At 41.9% G+C, this 18,976-nt stretch overlaps 1 protein-coding gene across 4 annotated transcripts in view; it reads left to right on the top strand.

The window, feature by feature from the left end:
• The window catches only part of LOC128732540 (uncharacterized), a 50,600-nt gene that overhangs the window by 22,163 nt on the left and 9,461 nt on the right, over positions 1 to 18,976 (top strand). For 2 of the 4 annotated variants that reach the window (XM_053825812.1, XM_053825811.1), the window contains exons 2-6: positions 7,107 to 7,425; positions 7,492 to 9,070; positions 9,142 to 9,523; positions 9,621 to 9,769; positions 9,908 to 10,075. In XM_053825812.1, coding sequence (XP_053681787.1) covers positions 7,123 to 7,425; positions 7,492 to 9,070; positions 9,142 to 9,523; positions 9,621 to 9,769; positions 9,908 to 10,075 — 2,581 coding nt within the window. In that variant the 5' untranslated portion in view covers positions 7,107 to 7,122. The remainder of the gene's footprint in view (positions 1 to 7,106; positions 7,426 to 7,491; positions 9,071 to 9,141; positions 9,524 to 9,620; positions 9,770 to 9,907; positions 10,076 to 18,976) is intronic. The other 2 variants (XM_053825814.1, XM_053825813.1) reach the window with 2 other exon arrangements.

Below are 18,976 nucleotides of genomic sequence, written 5' to 3'. Positions count from 1 at the left end.
GCTTGTAAATTCGCTTTTGTCTGAAGAAACAGTATTATGTGCGTTTCTCGATAGCGAAGGAGCCTTTGATCATTCTAATTAATTTTTTTATTTAGTTTATTTAGCTGTTGTATTTTCCGGCCATCATTTTTTCTGCTTTTGCTTATCGCCAGGACAGGTTCTCGTCAACAGCTCGGATGTTGTTGCCATAAAAACATTGGCATAAACATTCGGGACCAGCTGGAAGAAAAACATTTGGCATAACGACCTTTTGGCATAATTTCGTAAAAAATATTTTATGACTTCATAGATGATTCAGGGCAACATTTGGTGTAGCTAGAGGGGGCACCTGGGGTACCAGGCCCCCTCCAGAAATTTTCCTCATTGGAATTGGAAACCGGGAAAAAAGTCAGTGTATATGTTCCCGCTGTGTAGATATTTTCTTTTTCACTAGGCATAGCAAAAACGGAAAAGTAGCCACCCCGGTTCATGCTGTTTCAAGCGTTCGTCTCCATTCAACTACATCTTGGGCCACTCGTCGCAAATTTCCCACTCACAGAAGTCGCAAATCTGGTGCAGTTGTTAAAGAGAACTATTTCCGTTGCACTGTAGCCTATTGCCTTTCGCTAGATGATGATGGCAATCTCTCCGAACAGTGCTTGTAGCTCATGATTCATACGTCTCCGTTACTCTCCGCTTTCAGTTTGTACTCCGCCAAATATCATCCGCAGTATCTTCTGCTCGAAAATCGCGTATGGCTAGCGTTTTGCGGAGGGCTAAGGAAGCCTAATTTCCCGCTTAAATGCGCAACTAGATCTTCTTACTAGTGTTGTTGTCCGTGTGCACCAGCAATACCAAATACACGAACCCATCTGCCACTTCTACTTCGTCGCCATCAAACATTACCGTCCGCGAGAGGCACGCGTTTGTTTCCTTTGAGTATTTAGTCTTGGCCGCATTTACGTTTAGAACACTTGTCCTAGATGCCGATTTGGTCGGATCACCCCTTCAAGTGCAATGTTGAATAGCATGCAAAATAAGCCGTCACCTTGTCCCAACTTTCACCGCGTCTCAAAGTAACTCGAAAGTATCCCCGAGATGCACACGAAACACACCATTCTCTCCAATGTAGCTCTGCTCAGTTGCGTCAGTTTATTCAGAAAACCGTGTTCGTGCATTATCTGCCATATCTGGTCTCAATCGACTGTATCGTATGTTGCTTTGAAATCAATAAAGATGTGATGCGTGGACAGGTTGTACTCACGGCATATCTGGTAATTGCGCGGATCCTCATCAAACCCGCCTGGGTTTTCCCTACAAAACCGTGCTATCGGTGACAGCCAGAGTAACAAGATCATAATCAAAATTCAAATTTTTGGAAGGCACCCTCTAGGGAAAGTTCCTAGCTACGCCAATGGCGACATGGCCTCAGGCCTCACCTCGCTTATCCGTCAGTTGAGTCCGAACGAGCGGCAGCTTTTATCATTTTAATATCGACTTATACTATTCAAGTTATTTCGTACTTTCTCATGAGGGGGTAAATGCGTTTTTCGTGAAGAACAAATATTGAAACAAACTGGGAAAAATGATAAGCAAACTGTGAAAAATAATCGTCTGTCCAGGTGGGATCCTTCATAAGAAAATATACCCAACATGTGAGCAGGTCGAAGACCGCGAATATTTTCCATGACGTTCGACCAAACGTGATTCCGCCATGTGTGTTCGGGCTACCGCTGTCCTGCACTCAGTGCACCTATTTTGCTTATTTAACTGTAACATCTCAACCAAGCAAAACTCGAAAATGTTATGTATGGGGCATTTATAGAGTTAACTATTATCCATAAGATTGCTGAACTAAGTATTGCTTTATCTAATGTACTTACGGCGCACTCCCAGTTCACACAGCGCTCTCTGTGCACCATCCAGTGTGAACTGGGAGTGCGCCTTAAATATTTAAGATAGATCAATAGGGTAAAGAACCGGTTTTAAGCAGTCTAGGCACTGACTGTTTTACCTTATTACAAGCGATGCGATGGGTTGACTAAGTGGGGGATATCAGCATACCAACCTTCTTGCTACCTTTAGTTCTTCAAGCTGTTACCACTGGAAGACACTATTATTGAGCTAAACTTTTGATATTTCGCTTTAAAAGTTGGAGCGATGGAACTAGTTTTGATCAGACCGAACATATTTTCACCCTCAAACTTTTCTGTAAGTGCGCGTTCCTATCCGCGACCTACTAATCGGCATCTGCATTAAGAGATTTGACATTTTTGGTCGGTAGTTGCGTAAAGTGCCATCTGACTAAATTGTTTATCGGGGCATACACTCACCGCACCGTTCGGCAAACGGTATTCGTCGTCTCTTTGATTCTCCAGTGTTCTTATGGCAAACTGCGAGTTTAACGTCTCACTCGCCGCTGTTCATGAGGATGGGGGGAGAACAAAAGAGGCAAACATAGCAGCGCGCACGGTCGGACTACAAAACAGTGTTGTCAAAGCAAATAACATTGAGCAACACATCGTTGCTTCATTCATTAAATCACTGAGAAAATTGTCGAAAATTATTGAAAAAGCTGTCTTTTCTGTTGTTTTTAATAAAGAAAAATTAATTATCAACCTACATTTCTTTTGAAAGTATTGAACCACGTTTCCACCTTTGGAGGCTTCAGTTAATTTCAAACCTATAATTATTATTTCCAGAATCGAATCAATCTTTTGGTAACATGACAGTTTACGAATATCACTGCCGTTGCTGCTACTGCTGAACAGGTCCTATCGATTCAGAATTTGTTTTCAGTTTTGTTATAAAATAATAAGATTTTCGACTAGTAACAAAACTTTAGATTATAGAAAAAACTGTATTGAATAATTTGGTATGTGAATGTTAACTGCTTGATTTTTACAGCACTGAAATCAGTGTTGAAAAATGTGATGAATTGCCTAGTAGTGAGGCGGCGATTGTTTTCAGCAGCTGAAAAATGTACGTTTTTGGACAACAATTTTTAATTCATCATATTTCCTGTCGAAAACACAGTAAATTGCGCTTGTGAAAATTAAAACTATGGTTAAGTGATTATCAAAAAAGATTTTGAAAATATGAATAAAAAGTGCATTTTTGGCTCATTTATTTTCAACTGATTAAAACAGGTGACACTGTTTAACTCGTTCCTTACCCTACTTAGTTCAGCAATCTTTTGGATTCAAACGAAATCGATTGCAAATGAAAGGAAAGCCAAACTTCCAAATGTTATCAAGATTGAACTTGGCAGATATATTAAGAAATGCGAAGAAATGAAAAGTGTGTAAGGATTTTATTTATTGAATTTTGCAAATCGAAACGACGGAATTATATACCGCCATATCATATACAGTAGACTCTCAGAAAAGTTAACTCTCTGAAAAGTTAATTGTTCAGAAAAGTTAAGCGTATATCAGCTCTCATGCAACGCTCTAAAAAGTTAATTTTTGCCTTAACTTTTCTGAGAGTTTAAATTTATTGGTTGTCCAAGAGTTTCTTCATACACGTGTGTTTCCTTCTATCTTTATTTCTCATTTTTCGGCTTATTGTCACCTTTCCACTTACAGCTAAATCAAATGAGAGTGGCCAAATTACGTACAGCTGCTTATAGGGTCCAAAATAGGTTGGTTACCCTATTTATAAGCTTTTGGGAGAAAGTTAATTTGCAGAACTTGAAGTAGCTAACCAACCACTAAACAGTCAGGTGGGTGAGGCTGTAATAGGCTTAAAACAGGGCACTATGGGCCAGAAATTGTAATTTCGGGACAAATATATTTGCGGATAAACGGCGGGCTCAGCTCCATGTAGTCTTCGGTATCTTTTTGAATGAAAAAATGATGCATCTTTTGAAGGGGTCGTCCAATATTTACGTGCTACTTTAACAACAATTTAAGTAATAACTTTTTGAGTAAATTTTTTTTCACCTTTTTGGTTTCAGAATATTAAAGATAAACCAATCTCAAGTATTTTTTCTGAATATATCAAACTTCTGCCTTTTGCCCATTTTCAGCAATAGACCTTTGTTTATAAACGACCCCTCAAATCACATTTCTTCTTGTAACATGTTTATTTCAACAGACAGCTCAATGTGATGTTCTAGACAACATTTTGCACATTAAATAGGAATATTTTTGCTGGAGACTGTTTCGCTTTTTCTGCATTATTTAATAAGATATAACTGTTTTTAGGCTAAAAACCGTTCGATGAAAAATGTGCAGTTTTTCAAGGGTGGTGTCTTCGGAGAAGTAAAATAATAAAATATAGCGCATCTTCCTGCACTATTAGGGTGACCATGAATTTACCTTTAGGATGATACAAACTTTTGTTTTCTTAAATAATTTAAAAAAAAGGTTTTTTCTCCAAAAGTTGCAGAAAATACTAAAATAAGCAACTTTGGTGAATAAAGTAACTACCTATCTCTTACCGGTTACGAAATATAATGTGTTAAAAAAGAGCATTTAAAAATCAATTACACTCAATAACTCTGCACACGATTATTTTATCGCTTACAAATGTTATACAAAGTTATTTAGAATGTTGAAATACATATTTTCTGTGAAGACTGTTTGACGCTGGGACGCATATTTATTAAGTTATAAAATGTATGAAAAAAAAAATCCGCACTATTCCCAGGTATTCCCAGCCATGGTATTCCCAGGTATTCTCTGAAATACACATTTGGGCGGATAGCTTTAATAATTCCCTACAAATTGTTATGCCAACTAATTGCAGATACTTGCAGATGGCTAAGATATTCGGATTTTTTATCAAACGGTTTTTAACCTAAAATCAGTTATATCTTATTAATCAATGCATATAAAGCAAAACAGTCTTCAGCAAAAATATTCCTCTTTTATGTGCAAAATATTTTCTAGAGCATCACATTGAGCTGTCTATTGAAATAAACATGTTACAAGAAGAAATGTGATTTGAGGGGTCGTTTATAAACAAAGGTCTATTGCTGAAAATAGGTAAAAGGTAGAAGTTTGATATCTTCACAAAAATTACTTGAAATTGGTTTATCTTTAATATTTTGAAACCAAAAAGGTAAAAAAAAGTTTACTCAAAAAGTTATTGCTTAAATTGTTGTTTAAGTAACGCTCAAATATTGGACGACTCCTTCAAAATGTGCATCAATTTTTTATTCAAAAAGTTGCCGAAGCCCACATTGAGCTGAGACATGCTGTTTAACAGCAAATATTTTTGTCCCGAAATTTTAATTTCTGGCACATAGTGCAGGGGGGTGGTGTTGTCTTGCATTGATCGAGGGGGAACAAACAAATTTTAATTTTTACTCTTTGATCTAAAATGAACAATCTGCCCAAATTAGTTCTAATCCGAGATCTAAATTGATTAGGTACATGTACATGTTAGGTGCATCTCTTTTTGCGTCAATTCATTTTACGTGATTTCTTTTTGCGTCCGTAATTTGAATTAACGTCCTCCCTTTTTACGTCCAAAATGTACTACAGACAGTACGTTATGCGTACTTTATTCACCTACAATGATTCATCGATTTTGGACATACTTTACGCGTAGTTTACTGTGAATGCTTCCGTTTGATTTTGCCGTAAATGTCAAAAATAGAGTATACGTAACGCACAGTTCAAAATAAATGAATCACCATACGACCATACCAGCTCGTAGGATTTGTCATTAATATTTTTCTGTTCTAGGATATCACTTCAAATGGGTTCATTTGTTGAAATGGTTTATAAAGGCAAATACATCAAGTACCGTGGTGAATGACTAACCGGTTAAAACCACATTAAAAATTTAAATTAAAAAAAATTAAAAAATACGTCAAGTTGTAAAAAGCTGCCAATCTTTCGCGTACAATGTAAGCTTATTTTGAAAAGGAAAAGAAAACAATCTCAAATTGAGGTCAACATCCATTCCCAAATCAAGGCAATCATACCGCGTAGGAACAATTGCATACAGTGTAGAAGTAATCAGTTACAATGCAGTTCACCAGTGAACTGACGAAATAATTAATCATTTTTCAATCATTTCGGAGGTAAACACGCACCTTCGTTCGGTCTTGAGCTTGAGACACGTTACGTTACGCCTTTCGCGTGTGCTGGTAGGCATCGTTGGTATGCCACTGTATGGTGCTGTGCTGTTGCTGTGAGTGACGCACAATCGACGTCGTGTAAATAGTGTCGACACTTTTTGCGTATCAACAAATTCCGTTCCGTTTGGACTGCTGTGCTGCCTGCGTTGCGGCACGGCAATGGCAAGTCATCGCAAAACCACATCACACCACGTTGGCCCATGTTGTTTTGATCATCACGCGTGTGGCACTTGTTTACTATCTGCCTACTGCTGAAAAAAAAACATTAAATTTCGAAGTTTCCGTCGTCCGTCAGAGGATGCACGCTCGCTCGGTTAGGAGCGAGTAAAAAGCTGTCAGTTGAGACGCGAGTGCGTGCGAGTTGAACACACAAAATGCGCCATAACGAGAAAGGCTGTCAGTTTCCTCCATAGTATAGCACAAAGTAGCACATGGTGTGCTTTGCTTTGATTGTCAAACGAAAAGTCATAAAACTAACAAGTGAGAGTGTTCGTTGTTCATAAAAAAAGATATATTTTATTAATGCAACAATAGCGGTGCCACAATTTACAAATACCGAAGAGGTGATTGGGGTCAGCTGTAAGAATAATTGAACGTGAATTTGTTTCATGTGTCGGCACAGTACTGGACACGTGCAGCAGGCAAAGCAAATAGGTGGAACAAAACTTTTCGAATAACACGTCATTTGCCTGTATCGAACGAGGAAAAAACTGGAAAGTGTTTGGAAGCTGATAATGGCTCCATACACATTCACGACTTTGCCCTCTTTCCCAGCGGAGGGCAATGCTTCGAAAATGTTCCTGCTAACGACCTTTATACAGACACTTTCTTTCTTTGGTGTTGCATTTTGCTTGGCAAACATTTTTTTCGGGAGATTATTACTTGTTTATTTTAAGATTAATAAATAAAAAACACCCGCCAGCGATAATGGGCAAAGCACTCATTCCCGTTCATTAGCCACAATCAGCTGTTACGTTCCGTTTTTCTGACTCGTATCATTCTCTTTCTCTCTTCCCTTTCCCGCGTGGTGTAGGAAATCGCAACTGAAAATGTCCGCCGATTCCCAGCGTCGTTCAGCGTCCAGCACGGCTGCTGCTGCACGCTGCATGCCGGCGATCGTGCCCCCGCAGGCCGTTAGTGATCGGTCGATCATCGACAGTGTGGCTGGGTTCATCAATGACGTGACGTTGCAGACGCAGGCGCCCCAGGGCGACGTCAAGGATCACATCCTGTGGGCAAAGTTCGAGAATGCTGCCGACATCAGCGATCCCTGTCTCGGGGAAGACTGGGAGCTAGAGGGTGGCATTGCGCCGCCACTGCTGCTGATCCTGGGTTACGTTACAGGGATTCAGGTTTGTTGTGATCGATCGATTGTTGACGGAACGAAATGTAATGAGAAATTATCAATTTTTCCACAGGTTTGGATCATCCCAGCCAACGGGGAAGCGATCGAGGTGCTCTCGTGGCGTCATGGCAGTGTCAAATGTATGCGAGTTTTACCGACGCCAACCGTCGGAGACGGTGAATCGGCCAGCGAACCGAACGATCAGTTCATCCACAAGCGGCCGCTGATTGCGCTGTGCGATTCGGCCACCAGCGGGATCATTGGCAGCGGCGGGAGCCTGGCCAGTGGCAACCAATCGCAGTACTGCTCGATCAACTTCATATCACTCAAGGACGGGGAGAATGTGAAGAGCATCAAATTCAAGAACCCGATTGTGGACATCCTTGCGAACCGATCGTCGGTGGTGGTGACATTTACAGAACGGATTGCGATTTTCGATGCACGTACGCTGGAAGATCGGTTGACCGTTACTACGTGCCATCCGAGTCCAGGTTTGAGTTCGAACCCGGTAGCGCTAAGTTCCCGTTGGATCGCGTATGCCGAGAAGAAGCTGCTTGCTTCGAAACGTTCGAGTGGTGGCTGCGATGGCGATGGAGTCACCAGCTACACTGCTACCGTGTTGAATGCCGCAAAAAGCTTGGGAAAAGGTTTGCGAGAGCTGGGCGAGCAGATGGCGGCAGGTTTAACCGGTGGCAGTCACTCGGGCCCGAGTTCTATCGGCAGCATGACTGGCGCTTCGGGTACGGTAGTCGCAAGCGAAGGCAATCAGCCAGGAATTGTTACGATACTTGATATCAAGTTTCCAATCAAGGATCTAAGCCCGACTACGGGCACGCCAATTGCCAGCACTGGTAACGATCCCATCATAGCCCATTTCGTGGCTCATTCGGAGGCGATTGTAGCCATGCAATTTGACGCTTCAGGCATGCTGCTGCTAACTGCTGATAAACGTGGCCATGATTTTCATGTTTTTCGAATTCATCCGCACCCGAGTGGACCCTCGCTGGCCGCGGTTCATCATCTGTACATTTTGCACCGTGGGGACACTAGCGCCAAAGTGCAGGACATTGCATTCTCACTCGATTCCCGATGGGTAGCGATCTCAACGCTGCGAGGGACAACACACGTCTTTCCGGTGACTCCGTACGGTGGCCCGGCCGGGGTTCGAACGCATGGATCACCCCATGTTGTAAATAGACTATCCAGATTTCACCGTTCAGCTGGTCTGTCGATCGACGGAAGATCCAGCAGCCCCGTTTCGCACCTGGAGCACCCCGCGTCGCACACGCCGACATCCGCCTATGCCAACCCTCGGATTCCACCGTTCCCGCACCCGACGGTGGTTCAGCCACTCGCACAACTTCGTCAGCCATCGAGTCTCGGTACGCAATCGAGCGGCAGTACCAGCAGCAAAAGCTCCAGCACCGGTGGCCGCCAGCGAAATTCATCTTCTTCCTCTTCGGATGATCTCGTCAAACCGCTGCGCGTGTGTGCCACCTTCGCGAAAGCACGTTCCTGGCTGCTGGACCCGCCAGGTTCGGCACGCGATACCCCCGCGCACCGCATGCAGCGCAAACCGATGGATTCGCTGTTCATCATCGCGGCCCACGGTGCACTGATTCAGTACGATCTAGAGCCGAAGCATGCGGCCAGTAAGTTTCAAAGCTGTTGCAACAATCTTGTTGTTTTAAATCAAATGATTCAAATTGTAAACTTGTTTTAGATATCCCCAAAGAAAAAGTTTGCGACGACACACCCATCGAGCTGGAGGTGGAAGCCAAGGCGCAGTGGACGCTACAGCGGCAGGAGAATTCCGCAAGCGGAGGTGACATTCAACCACCGCTACCGCTGGACAATTGGCTGATTAAGGATCGCTTTCTGGAGGAGGGAACCGGTGATACGGCAAGCGACTATATCGGCTCGGATCAGCACCACCGTGGCGGCGGTGGTGGTGGTGGTGGTGGCGATCATCGAGGCAGTTCGAGCAGCATCGATCACGATGACCGCTGGTTGTCGCAGGTGGAAATCATTACCCATGCCGGACCACATCGCCGTCTCTGGATGGGACCGCAGTTTATGTTCAAAACATATAACACGCCTAGCGGGTAAGTAGCAGCAGCCCAGCAGCGGTATGCGGACAGGGTACAGACAGGGTTTGGTGGCGGGAGTGGATTGTAAAATTGGTTTTGTTTTCGTTTTTAGATCACCTCTTACTTCGATCGACACTGATTCGGTGGAGATCGGTGCCGGCAGCACGATAAACCGGCCGGCACGTTCGAACCCGATGAATATGCCCATCTCTGGAGGTATGAGGCCATTGGTACCCGTACTCATTGAATCTGGATCATGTAGTAATTCACACATTGCGTTCGTTCCGTTGGTCAAGGGGAAAACTAATTTCATTTTTTTTCCTTTTTCGTTTGCTTCTTCCCTCCGTGGTGTGCTGCCTTTTGTCCGTGTGCTGTGATGGATCTGATGATCGAGTGTAGGCAGCTATGAGCAAAGCCCCAGGATGATCAACATGACGGAGTTTCGCCAGCATGAAAGCTTGGACACCGAGTTCTCGTCGCTCGGTCCGGTAGAATCGCAGCTGCGCGAAGATCTGGCTGATGCCATGCGTGAATCGCCACTCATCTCCAGCGGACGAGACACGACAGGTACGACCGGCTTAACCGAGCGATTTTTTCTATTGTGTTTTTAAGTAGATAAAAAAAAATTGTTCTCCCCCCTCCCCTTTGTGTACTATATTAGTTTTGTTTTGCTTTTCAACTAATAATTTGCTTTTCTTTTCTCGCTAACATTTTGTCACTGCATTTTTTGTGTTTTCTAGAAGTAACTAGCACTGAGTAGCTGAGCTGTTTGTGTTTTGTGACACTTGCTTCCACAATCGATCAATAATCGCACACTCATCCCCAAAACACGCACTCACACACTCTACTGTTCTGCACGTGGTTGTAAACTGGTGCTTGGTGGATACAAACTGGCCTTATAGCATAACTTCACACGGCTGTTAGAGAAGGAATTTAATCGTTTGACACAATCCTATTGCATTGCCATCGTCGATTAGCTTTGAAAGCATCGCAAGGTGGCGTCGTGTGGTGAGATTTAAGCCACACATTAGTTAATGTGTACGTTTGTTTGCTATTAAATTTTACTGTTTTATTTATTGTTGCTTATTTCGCCAATAATAACCAACAGCGTCCCGGTTTGCCGCTTGTTTTTCATTGCTTGAACAAATTCCAGCTGTTCTATGCTCTATGCTTTCTCACTTTTTCAATCTTTTTTGTGTTTGGAAAAGAATGCATGACAAAAAAACGGTCTGAGATTGCGAGACGAAATGTCAGTAGATGATAAGGAAGCTGTGATCATTTTTTGCGAGCTTGCAAAACACTGCCATCTCTTGACGAGCGTTTGTGTAAAGTGCACATTTGATTATGCACCAGAAGCTCACGCCGCGATCGTCGATGAAACGACATGTTCGAATTATTACTATATCATTTCACTGACAGTGAGCTGACAAGATGCATGTTTGAATTCACTTTGATCGATGTTTGCAACTATGTATGTACATTTCAGCGCACTAAAGCGATTCTGGTTAGAATGGCACTTCGACTCTACTTTCTACTTACTTTCGAACTGTAACATTTTAGATCGCTTTTTGGAATATTTTAAATTTCTTATCGAAGGGGTGAAATTTATCGTCAGAGGGGTAAATTGAATGAACTAGGAAAAACGTTATAGAGAAGACCTATCTGATCATCTGATAGATAGAAAGAATGCAGTGAATTCATGTTCATAAACAGAATTATCTTATTGAGCATATAAACTACTATGGACAGTCAATGACGACTATTGGAACCCAAATGATTTACCTTAATCAGGAACGCTTCTGCAGACTTCATTAAATAAGATCACATTATTGCTTCGTCTAGTGACGTTTATTGCTTCACTCGCATTCGATCGCCACTAGGGACTTTTCTGTGAACATCTCCATGAATTACTCTGGGAAGTCCTTTTCGCTGTGCAGTTCTGGTCAAGAGTGTATGAATTAGTTTTCTGATAATTACCATCATCCTCTAAAATTAGCACAAGTCTCGCAATTGTCCTGTATACAACTGCAACGGTTGGCTGCAAAGCCTATCGAACAAAGAATCCAAAGTTCAAGTTTCGTCGAAATGTTGCGCCAAGACTTTGCTCATGTTTTGCTTTGCAACAACTGTTTCTGGAGTGCGCAAATGCCAGGCAGGTCATTAACGTTGGAGAACAGTTTCAAGGCGCCGGCGAACGCAAGCCGAGGATTTTTAAGTACTGCAAGGTGACGTCTAATGATGGCACGAGATGGCTACATTGTGGAATTTCGGTAAAGGTTGTGAAAGACAGCGAGGAACCCTTCGGTAAATACAGTAACAAGACGTTTCGATGGATACGACGTGGAGCAGCAGTTTCAGTTTGTCAAAAGCAACAGCGAAATTCGATTAGCGGACGGCTGCTCCTATACTAACAGAATGTTTGCGGTTTGAACTCTTACATCGGTGAGTATTTTTGCTTGTCGTTTCGGAAAGTTGCAACAATTTTATCGCGTTGACGGAGACATGGCTCAGGGAGGTCACTCTATAGTCCCAGTATCTGACTGAGATACGACTATGAAGGTTTTCGAAGGAACCACGGACCTTCCAACATTTTGAAGAAGTCCGGTAGAGATGTGCGAGTTGCTGTTCGGTGTAACCTGAATGCATTCCGTAGTAACGTCGTAGCCTGGAATAACATCAAACAAATTGAGGAGGCCCTATTTATGTTCTATCGAATCGTACCCGTGATGAGATTTTGAGCGAGTCTTATTTCAATTTATTGTTGATAATCGCTGCAAAAGAAAAACCGTGACGGCTTTATTTGCCCAGATCCTGACCGTTCATCATTTCTCACCTGCGCTCTTCATCACCTGTTCGTTGGCAATAGCAGCTCAAACTTGACGCAGATTAATTGCTTGCGACGCAAACGAAAATGGGCACTGTCTGGATTTATGATTTGTTTCCACCAGTGATTCCTGCTCCACGGTCAACGGTGTTGGCTATAAAGATTTTCTTAATCCTGCATAAAAATATAAAAAACACCTCTATCATCAAACACCTCATCCGTCCTGCTAGAGTTACAGTTAAGTCGACTATGATGGCATTCTATCCGAAGCGCAGAACTTCGACTGGTCGATGATATTACGCCAAGAGGATACTAATGCTGCCGTGAACGAATTTAAAACCCTTAATACAACTGATGTACGTGAACATTATCAAAATTTGGAACAGCATAAAAGTCTCAACGCATAAATCTGGTCCACAGCGAATCTGGAAATTCATCAACCAACAACGTGAGGAGTCTAACTTGTAGACAACTACCCAGGAGTTTGCCGGAGAGAAAGCAGATAATGCTTAGCAACGAAATTTTCGTGCGTTTTTTTTATAAAAACACCGCAGATCAAATTGAAACCGCATTGTTACTCCCACTGAGCGTACAATCAATCGCTTCTATTACCATACATTGCTGACTAAGTCGCCTTCTCTGTAGCTGCTAGAAAGAAGTATTCAATCTTCCCCGGTCCCGGTAGAATTCCTGCCACTTGCTAAAATATCCGCGATAAACAGTGCTCTGGAGCTAGCCCTACGAACACGGAGAGGTTCTAGATCGATCAGTTGACAGCGGTTTTCATAGCTGGGAAGACGGAACGGGTTTCTCCATGGCAATTTTCGCAAAGCGAAACTAAGAAATCGACGCTGAACGGACTCGATTCTTTCGAATATCCCAGAACTGACCGCACCAGCGAACAGTATAGCGATTTGAGGCAGTATATGTTAGAATTTTTTTAGCGATCCTAAAGATAAAGCCTAAGGACCTTGAGGCTTTAGCGACAACATACAAGATATGATGCTTGTACGTTAACTGCAAATCTAAGCTAACGCCCAAGTCTTTAATATGCCAAACACGTACAATTACTGTGCCCTCGAGCGTAGTCGTGGGCTCTTAATGACCAAATTAACGTCGTTGAAATAAAGCAGAAAAATCAGAGGACCTAGATGGCTCCCTTGAGGTATACCTGATGAGGCTGGATTGCTATCGGATCGACAATCACCAACGGTAACCACTAGCTGTCGATCGGTGAGATACGAGCGAAACCATTGCAAAAGGTTACCGCTAACACCCAGTCTATGTAGTTTTGCAATTGTGATGGCGTGGTTTATCTTGTCAAAGGCTGCCGACAGGTCGCTGTACAAAACATCTGTTTGAGCTCGTTGTGAGCCGTTATGTAAGACACAGCAGATTAGTAGTGGTAGAACGCTGGAACGTGAAGCCATGTTGATCAGTACTTAGATATTGCTTACAGTGGGAAAGCAGAGATTCCATGACAACCAGCTCGAATAGTTTCGAGACTGCGCTCAACGATGTGATGCCTCGATAGTTGTCTACATCTCGTTTACTTCCTTTTTTGTGTACAGGGAATATATGTGTTTACGTAATTCCAGAAAGACTTCGAGTGATGCTTCAAACTTCGTTGATACCGCGAAAAGCATTGGCGACTGACTTGCCTGTATAAATTGTTTATCCTCGTATAGTGGAGTTTTAGTGAAAGCGTACGAAATTTCGTAAATCGTCTTAATGCTGCTCTTTTGTATGACTTCAGCCTGCTTAGCTCATTCGTGTGCCAAGAGGGATGAGATGTACTGCGGAGACTACTTTTCGGTACATGTCGATCGATAGCATATATCAGGACGTGAGTGAAGGTCTGCGCAGCGGCTCCACGTCGTCGGGATCTAGTGTGTTTGCCCAGTCAATAATAGATAACAAATCATTCATGCTTTGTTGATCAGCTTTACGGAAAATATATGAAATAGCAACTGAACATTCATCGAAGTTCTGAAGGAGTTTATCTTCTATGCAGACGATCAGAGGAGGATGGTGTGGAACTCTCTTGTTTAACAGACATGAAGCCGCTGAGACGAATGGGGCCTTGTTCTGTGAGCTCACGAAGCAGAGGTCTAACGAACGGTTGTTTTCGTTGACAACATCATTAACTTGATGAAGCATTGCAGCACTATAGTTGTCAAGAAGATTAATTACACCGGCATGGATCGTAGAGTTTTCAGAATCAGGGTAGAGGAAACCGCTATGGGCTGGTTTCCGCGAGTTATCTGGCAAATTGAAGTCGCCCAAAATAACTATCTCATCGAGCGGCGTCTCGTACCTCATAACTGAGTAAACTGACTGGCAGTGAGCGTCAATTAGATTGTTGTCCCGGACACGATCAGGTGGGATGTATAAGACACACAAAAAAAGGAAGCGATCACTCAGCTTGATGGCCGTGCAAACCTGTTCTACGCAATTCCATGAGTCCTTCTCATTTGCTCTTGCTTTCAATCGACGTCGAACAGCTATCATAACACCACCTCCAGTGGATTTGCGGCTGTTGTTAGGGTTCCGATCACTACGGAAAACTTCGAAATCCAAAGACTTGCCTAGAAATCGTTTGGCAAATGACAATGATATCATAGCAGCAATATGATACGACTAGTCGGTAGTCTTCAATATCGGAATTCATTCCACCGGCGTTTTGATAGAAGACTAGGACATCTTGCTTGCGACTTGGGGTCGGAGTACCATTTTCCTCAATAATTACGATTACCCCCGCCGCCGTCGTTAGGCTCCGTTATCCTCGCGTCAGCAGAAGGTCGGGCCGAGACGGAGCTGTCTACGCTGACATAAACGCTGCCCGCAGTGCTGTGAATTGGATTGACATCAGACAGCGAATGAACTGATTTTCGAGTATACTTGCCAGAGGAAGCAAGTTGGAAGACTCCTGATCCACATCTAGCCACAGTTCCGGGATGACTTAGTTGAATACTGGCGGGAAACGGCAGGACTGGGTTAGAGGAACCAGGAGTTTCCAAAATGCAATCTGATGAGCGTCCCGGAGATGAACAAGGGTAACTCGGGTGGTGAAACGGGTATTTAGCATCGATGAATTTGTTCGGTTGCGGGTGGGAAGTGCACGGTAAACCATCGTCGCAAGCAGGCTTGTCCTGCACTAAGTGAACTTATTTTGCTTTTTTAACTGGCATCTCAGCTAAGCAAAATTCGAAAATATTATATATTCGAATTTTGCTTGGCTGAGATGCTACAGTTAAAAGAGCAAAATAAGTTCACTGAGTGCAGGACAAGCCTGGGCACCTTATGCGCGATCAACTGCATCAGAATGATAATTGTTGTGGTGGAATCTAAAGGACGATGGAGACTTCCATGATACCAAAGTTGGTACTTCCTAGTGTCCTTTCAAATCGAAATATCGGCATGACATCGACTGGCTGATAGCCACGAAAGGTGCGAAAGGCTAAACGGGCGATAAACATCACTGGTGTCGAGAGAGGGTTTTTGGAAACCCCGCAGTCCGCGTACTCACCCAGGACTGAAATAACCAATGAGCAATGCCGGGACTTAATTAATACCTAAGATGTTTCATCTCAGTGTCAGAGATAAGGCTGACGGCAGATTGGCTGTGCGGCTCACAGGATCGTCCAAAGTCGGTTACATATTCGAAGAGCCTGCAATTGAAGGAGTTGACTCTTTTGACTGTACCGCTTCAACTAAGCGGAATTTTTAAAAGTTGTGTATGGAACAGTTGTAGAGTTAGTTATAGTCTATAATATTGCCGAATTTAGCATTGCTTTACTTTCTGTAGGTATGCTGTTGTAAGGCTTCAAGGGCATTAGTCTAAAAATCACAGTTGTTAGATTAGGCTGCCACACGGTATCACGTCCTACTAGCTCGGTTACTCAATTTTAGAGCATTACCGTATATGGTCACGTGGAGGCGCTTTGTAGGAACTTGGGATGGCTAGAGCTATGTTGGTCGCTTCTTCATTTGCCTTTCATACCCTACTATAAGGCTGCAATCGCCTCGTTAACATATAGGGGATTGTCCCCTGTTGTGAAACGGCCCCGGTTGTGAAACACCCGTAATTTTTAACGTTTTTATTATCCTAGTGCAGTCAAGATACTACTAACGTCTAGTCTCATAGTAATATAACTTTTGAGCAAACAACGGTCAAACTTCAACATTTACAATGCTTTGTAGGAAAAGTGTTTGAAAAAACACCCAAAAATGTTTTTTCGCATGTTTTGCAATTGATTATTTTGTGTACCAAATGGAATGAAAAAGCTCAGATAAAGGCATATAAGCTAAGTTCTGGACCTCTATTTCATCTTACAGACAAATTTTAGGTGAAATAATTGATTAAAAAATTATAATATAATTTTTTTGCAATATGGCTACCGCCCCGGTTATGAAACAGTCGAGTTCCCCGGTTGTGAAACATCTAGAAAATCAATTATTTTATACTTCAATGATCGTACATTACTTCAATTGGGGCATAATAAGTTTTTATGGCACCAGGATTCATTTAGGTTTAGCAAAAACTCAATTCCTTGTAACACATGTAACAGACCAGTGCATTTGAAATGTGCCGATATGATTGCCCGCTTTTTTACATGCATTCAGATTTAGATGATTGAACGAAGAAATTGATTAATGATTTTGTATTTTTAGTATTTTACATGAATAAATGATTTTAATTTTTGATTTTTCTTCGATATTTCTATATTTTTCTTTCTTTTCTAAAGATTTCCCGAGGTGTTTCTCAACCGGGGATACTTTTCTTTTAGCCACAAAAAACCATGTTTGGAAATTTTGCTATAACTTTTGTGTTTTAAACAAAACCCATATACTTCCTTTGGCAAAAAGATAGGTATACGTTTAAACTTTCCAATGCTTCAAAAAGATTTAAAATTAGATGATCCGATCAAAAGCTATGGCCAAAAAACAAAACCTGTTTCATAACCGGGGACATTCCCCTATGTTAACACTAAACGTACCGTGAAGGGGTCATTTGACAGCATGCTTTTTTGGCTCATTTTCACAACGTTATAACACTTTTCCACCCAACCTTTTTTTATTAGAAAAACTATACTTCAGCACCAGATTACAAATTCTGTTTGGCTGTTCGGAAGCCGGTTGAACAAAAAAGCAAAAGGCCAAATTGCGCCGAAATGTAGTGCCAAAACTTTGCTTATTTTGCTGCTTACTCCGAAAAAGCAACAAACTTTTAAGGTGCGAAACATGAACTGATTTATATTTATAATGTCTGAACTAGAAGGACATCAGGATGCATTGAAGAATTCTGCAAACGTCGTGAAATTGATTGATATTTCATTTCAATGAACGCACCTGAACTCGGCGGTTTGTGGGAAGCTGTGGTAGAGTCGGCCAAAACGCACAAAGCTAGTACATTCGAGTAGCTGTGCTGCTGGACATAGAGGCTGACCTTGATTCCCGACTTCTGATTTGTTTTGGCTTTTTATTCATTTTTGCTTAAAAATGTAACATTTTGATTTTTATGTAGCAACGAAATTAAAACATGGTTTACGCCTGACAGCTAGATTCAATGGAAAAGCTTGTAATCCGGTCTTCATAACAATTCAATAACTCATTCAAAAAATCATCCATTCATCAAAATATCATCACCAAATGTAATGAAACAGTGTTTTTTATAATTTTGACAAACTGATGCCACTTGTTCATCATCATTACCTGCTTATACACTCTACTAGTGCTTCTTCTCTATGTGATGTTCATTGTAGTAAACTCTCAACAGGTTGCAGTAGACTCACAAATGATTTCTTTTATTAAATTATTGTTTCAAAACCTAGTCAATAGTAAAAGCAGAGGAATGAGGAGGATGCAATTAACATATTGACTCGCAAACACTAGATTTTATTTTCCAATCACGTGTAAGATAAACAATAAAACAATAGAAACGCTTACGCGCAACCCTCTAACACACGTCTCTGTGGATTGGATGTCGGAAAGCAAAAACTCCTGTAATTGGTGACATGGCGAAAGTGGTGGGCGCGGTTGAGAGAAAGCGTGCGAGTGAATGAGTGCTACTACGACACTATAAAAAAAAACAATAAAAAAAAAAAACGAGTGAGACACACACACTGACACCGAAAGAGTAAAAAGAAAAATGGGAGAAAAAAGAGTCCTACTAAATCTCTAACCGACCGTGTAACAAAAAGCCGACGGCAGGTGGTTTCCATTTAGCTGATTTTGTTGCTTACTTTATGTTTATGTTACGTGGATCAACAAGTAAAGACCAAAAAAAAAAAGATTTTTATTATATTAGACTGTGTGCGTACTTATTTTAACTTTTTTTTAGTAGTTTAGTTTTTTTTTATTCTACTCGGACAGTCGATCACTTGTTAGCTTCCATTTTAACAAATCTAATGATTTTTCGTTTAACATCGACTTATATATAACCACATATTGTTCCAACACCACACCTTTAAGTACCTATGCAATTTGCTTTGCGATTTTCGAGCGTCCATTAATGTAAACGTAAGCCACTTACTCGACAGCTGAGAGATGGTAGCAATTTTTTCTCCCTAATTCTTTCTTCTCTCGCGACTGCACGTCCCGGTGTTGGAACAAACTTGCATGGTTCGGTTTCGAGTTTTCAC

The sequence above is a fragment of the Sabethes cyaneus genome, chromosome 1 (genome assembly GCF_943734655.1).
Source record: "Sabethes cyaneus chromosome 1, idSabCyanKW18_F2, whole genome shotgun sequence".
Classification (NCBI taxonomy): Eukaryota; Metazoa; Arthropoda; class Insecta; order Diptera; family Culicidae; genus Sabethes; species Sabethes cyaneus.
Note: the sequence above shows the minus strand (reverse complement) of the source record. Positions and strands in the feature narration are given on the sequence as shown.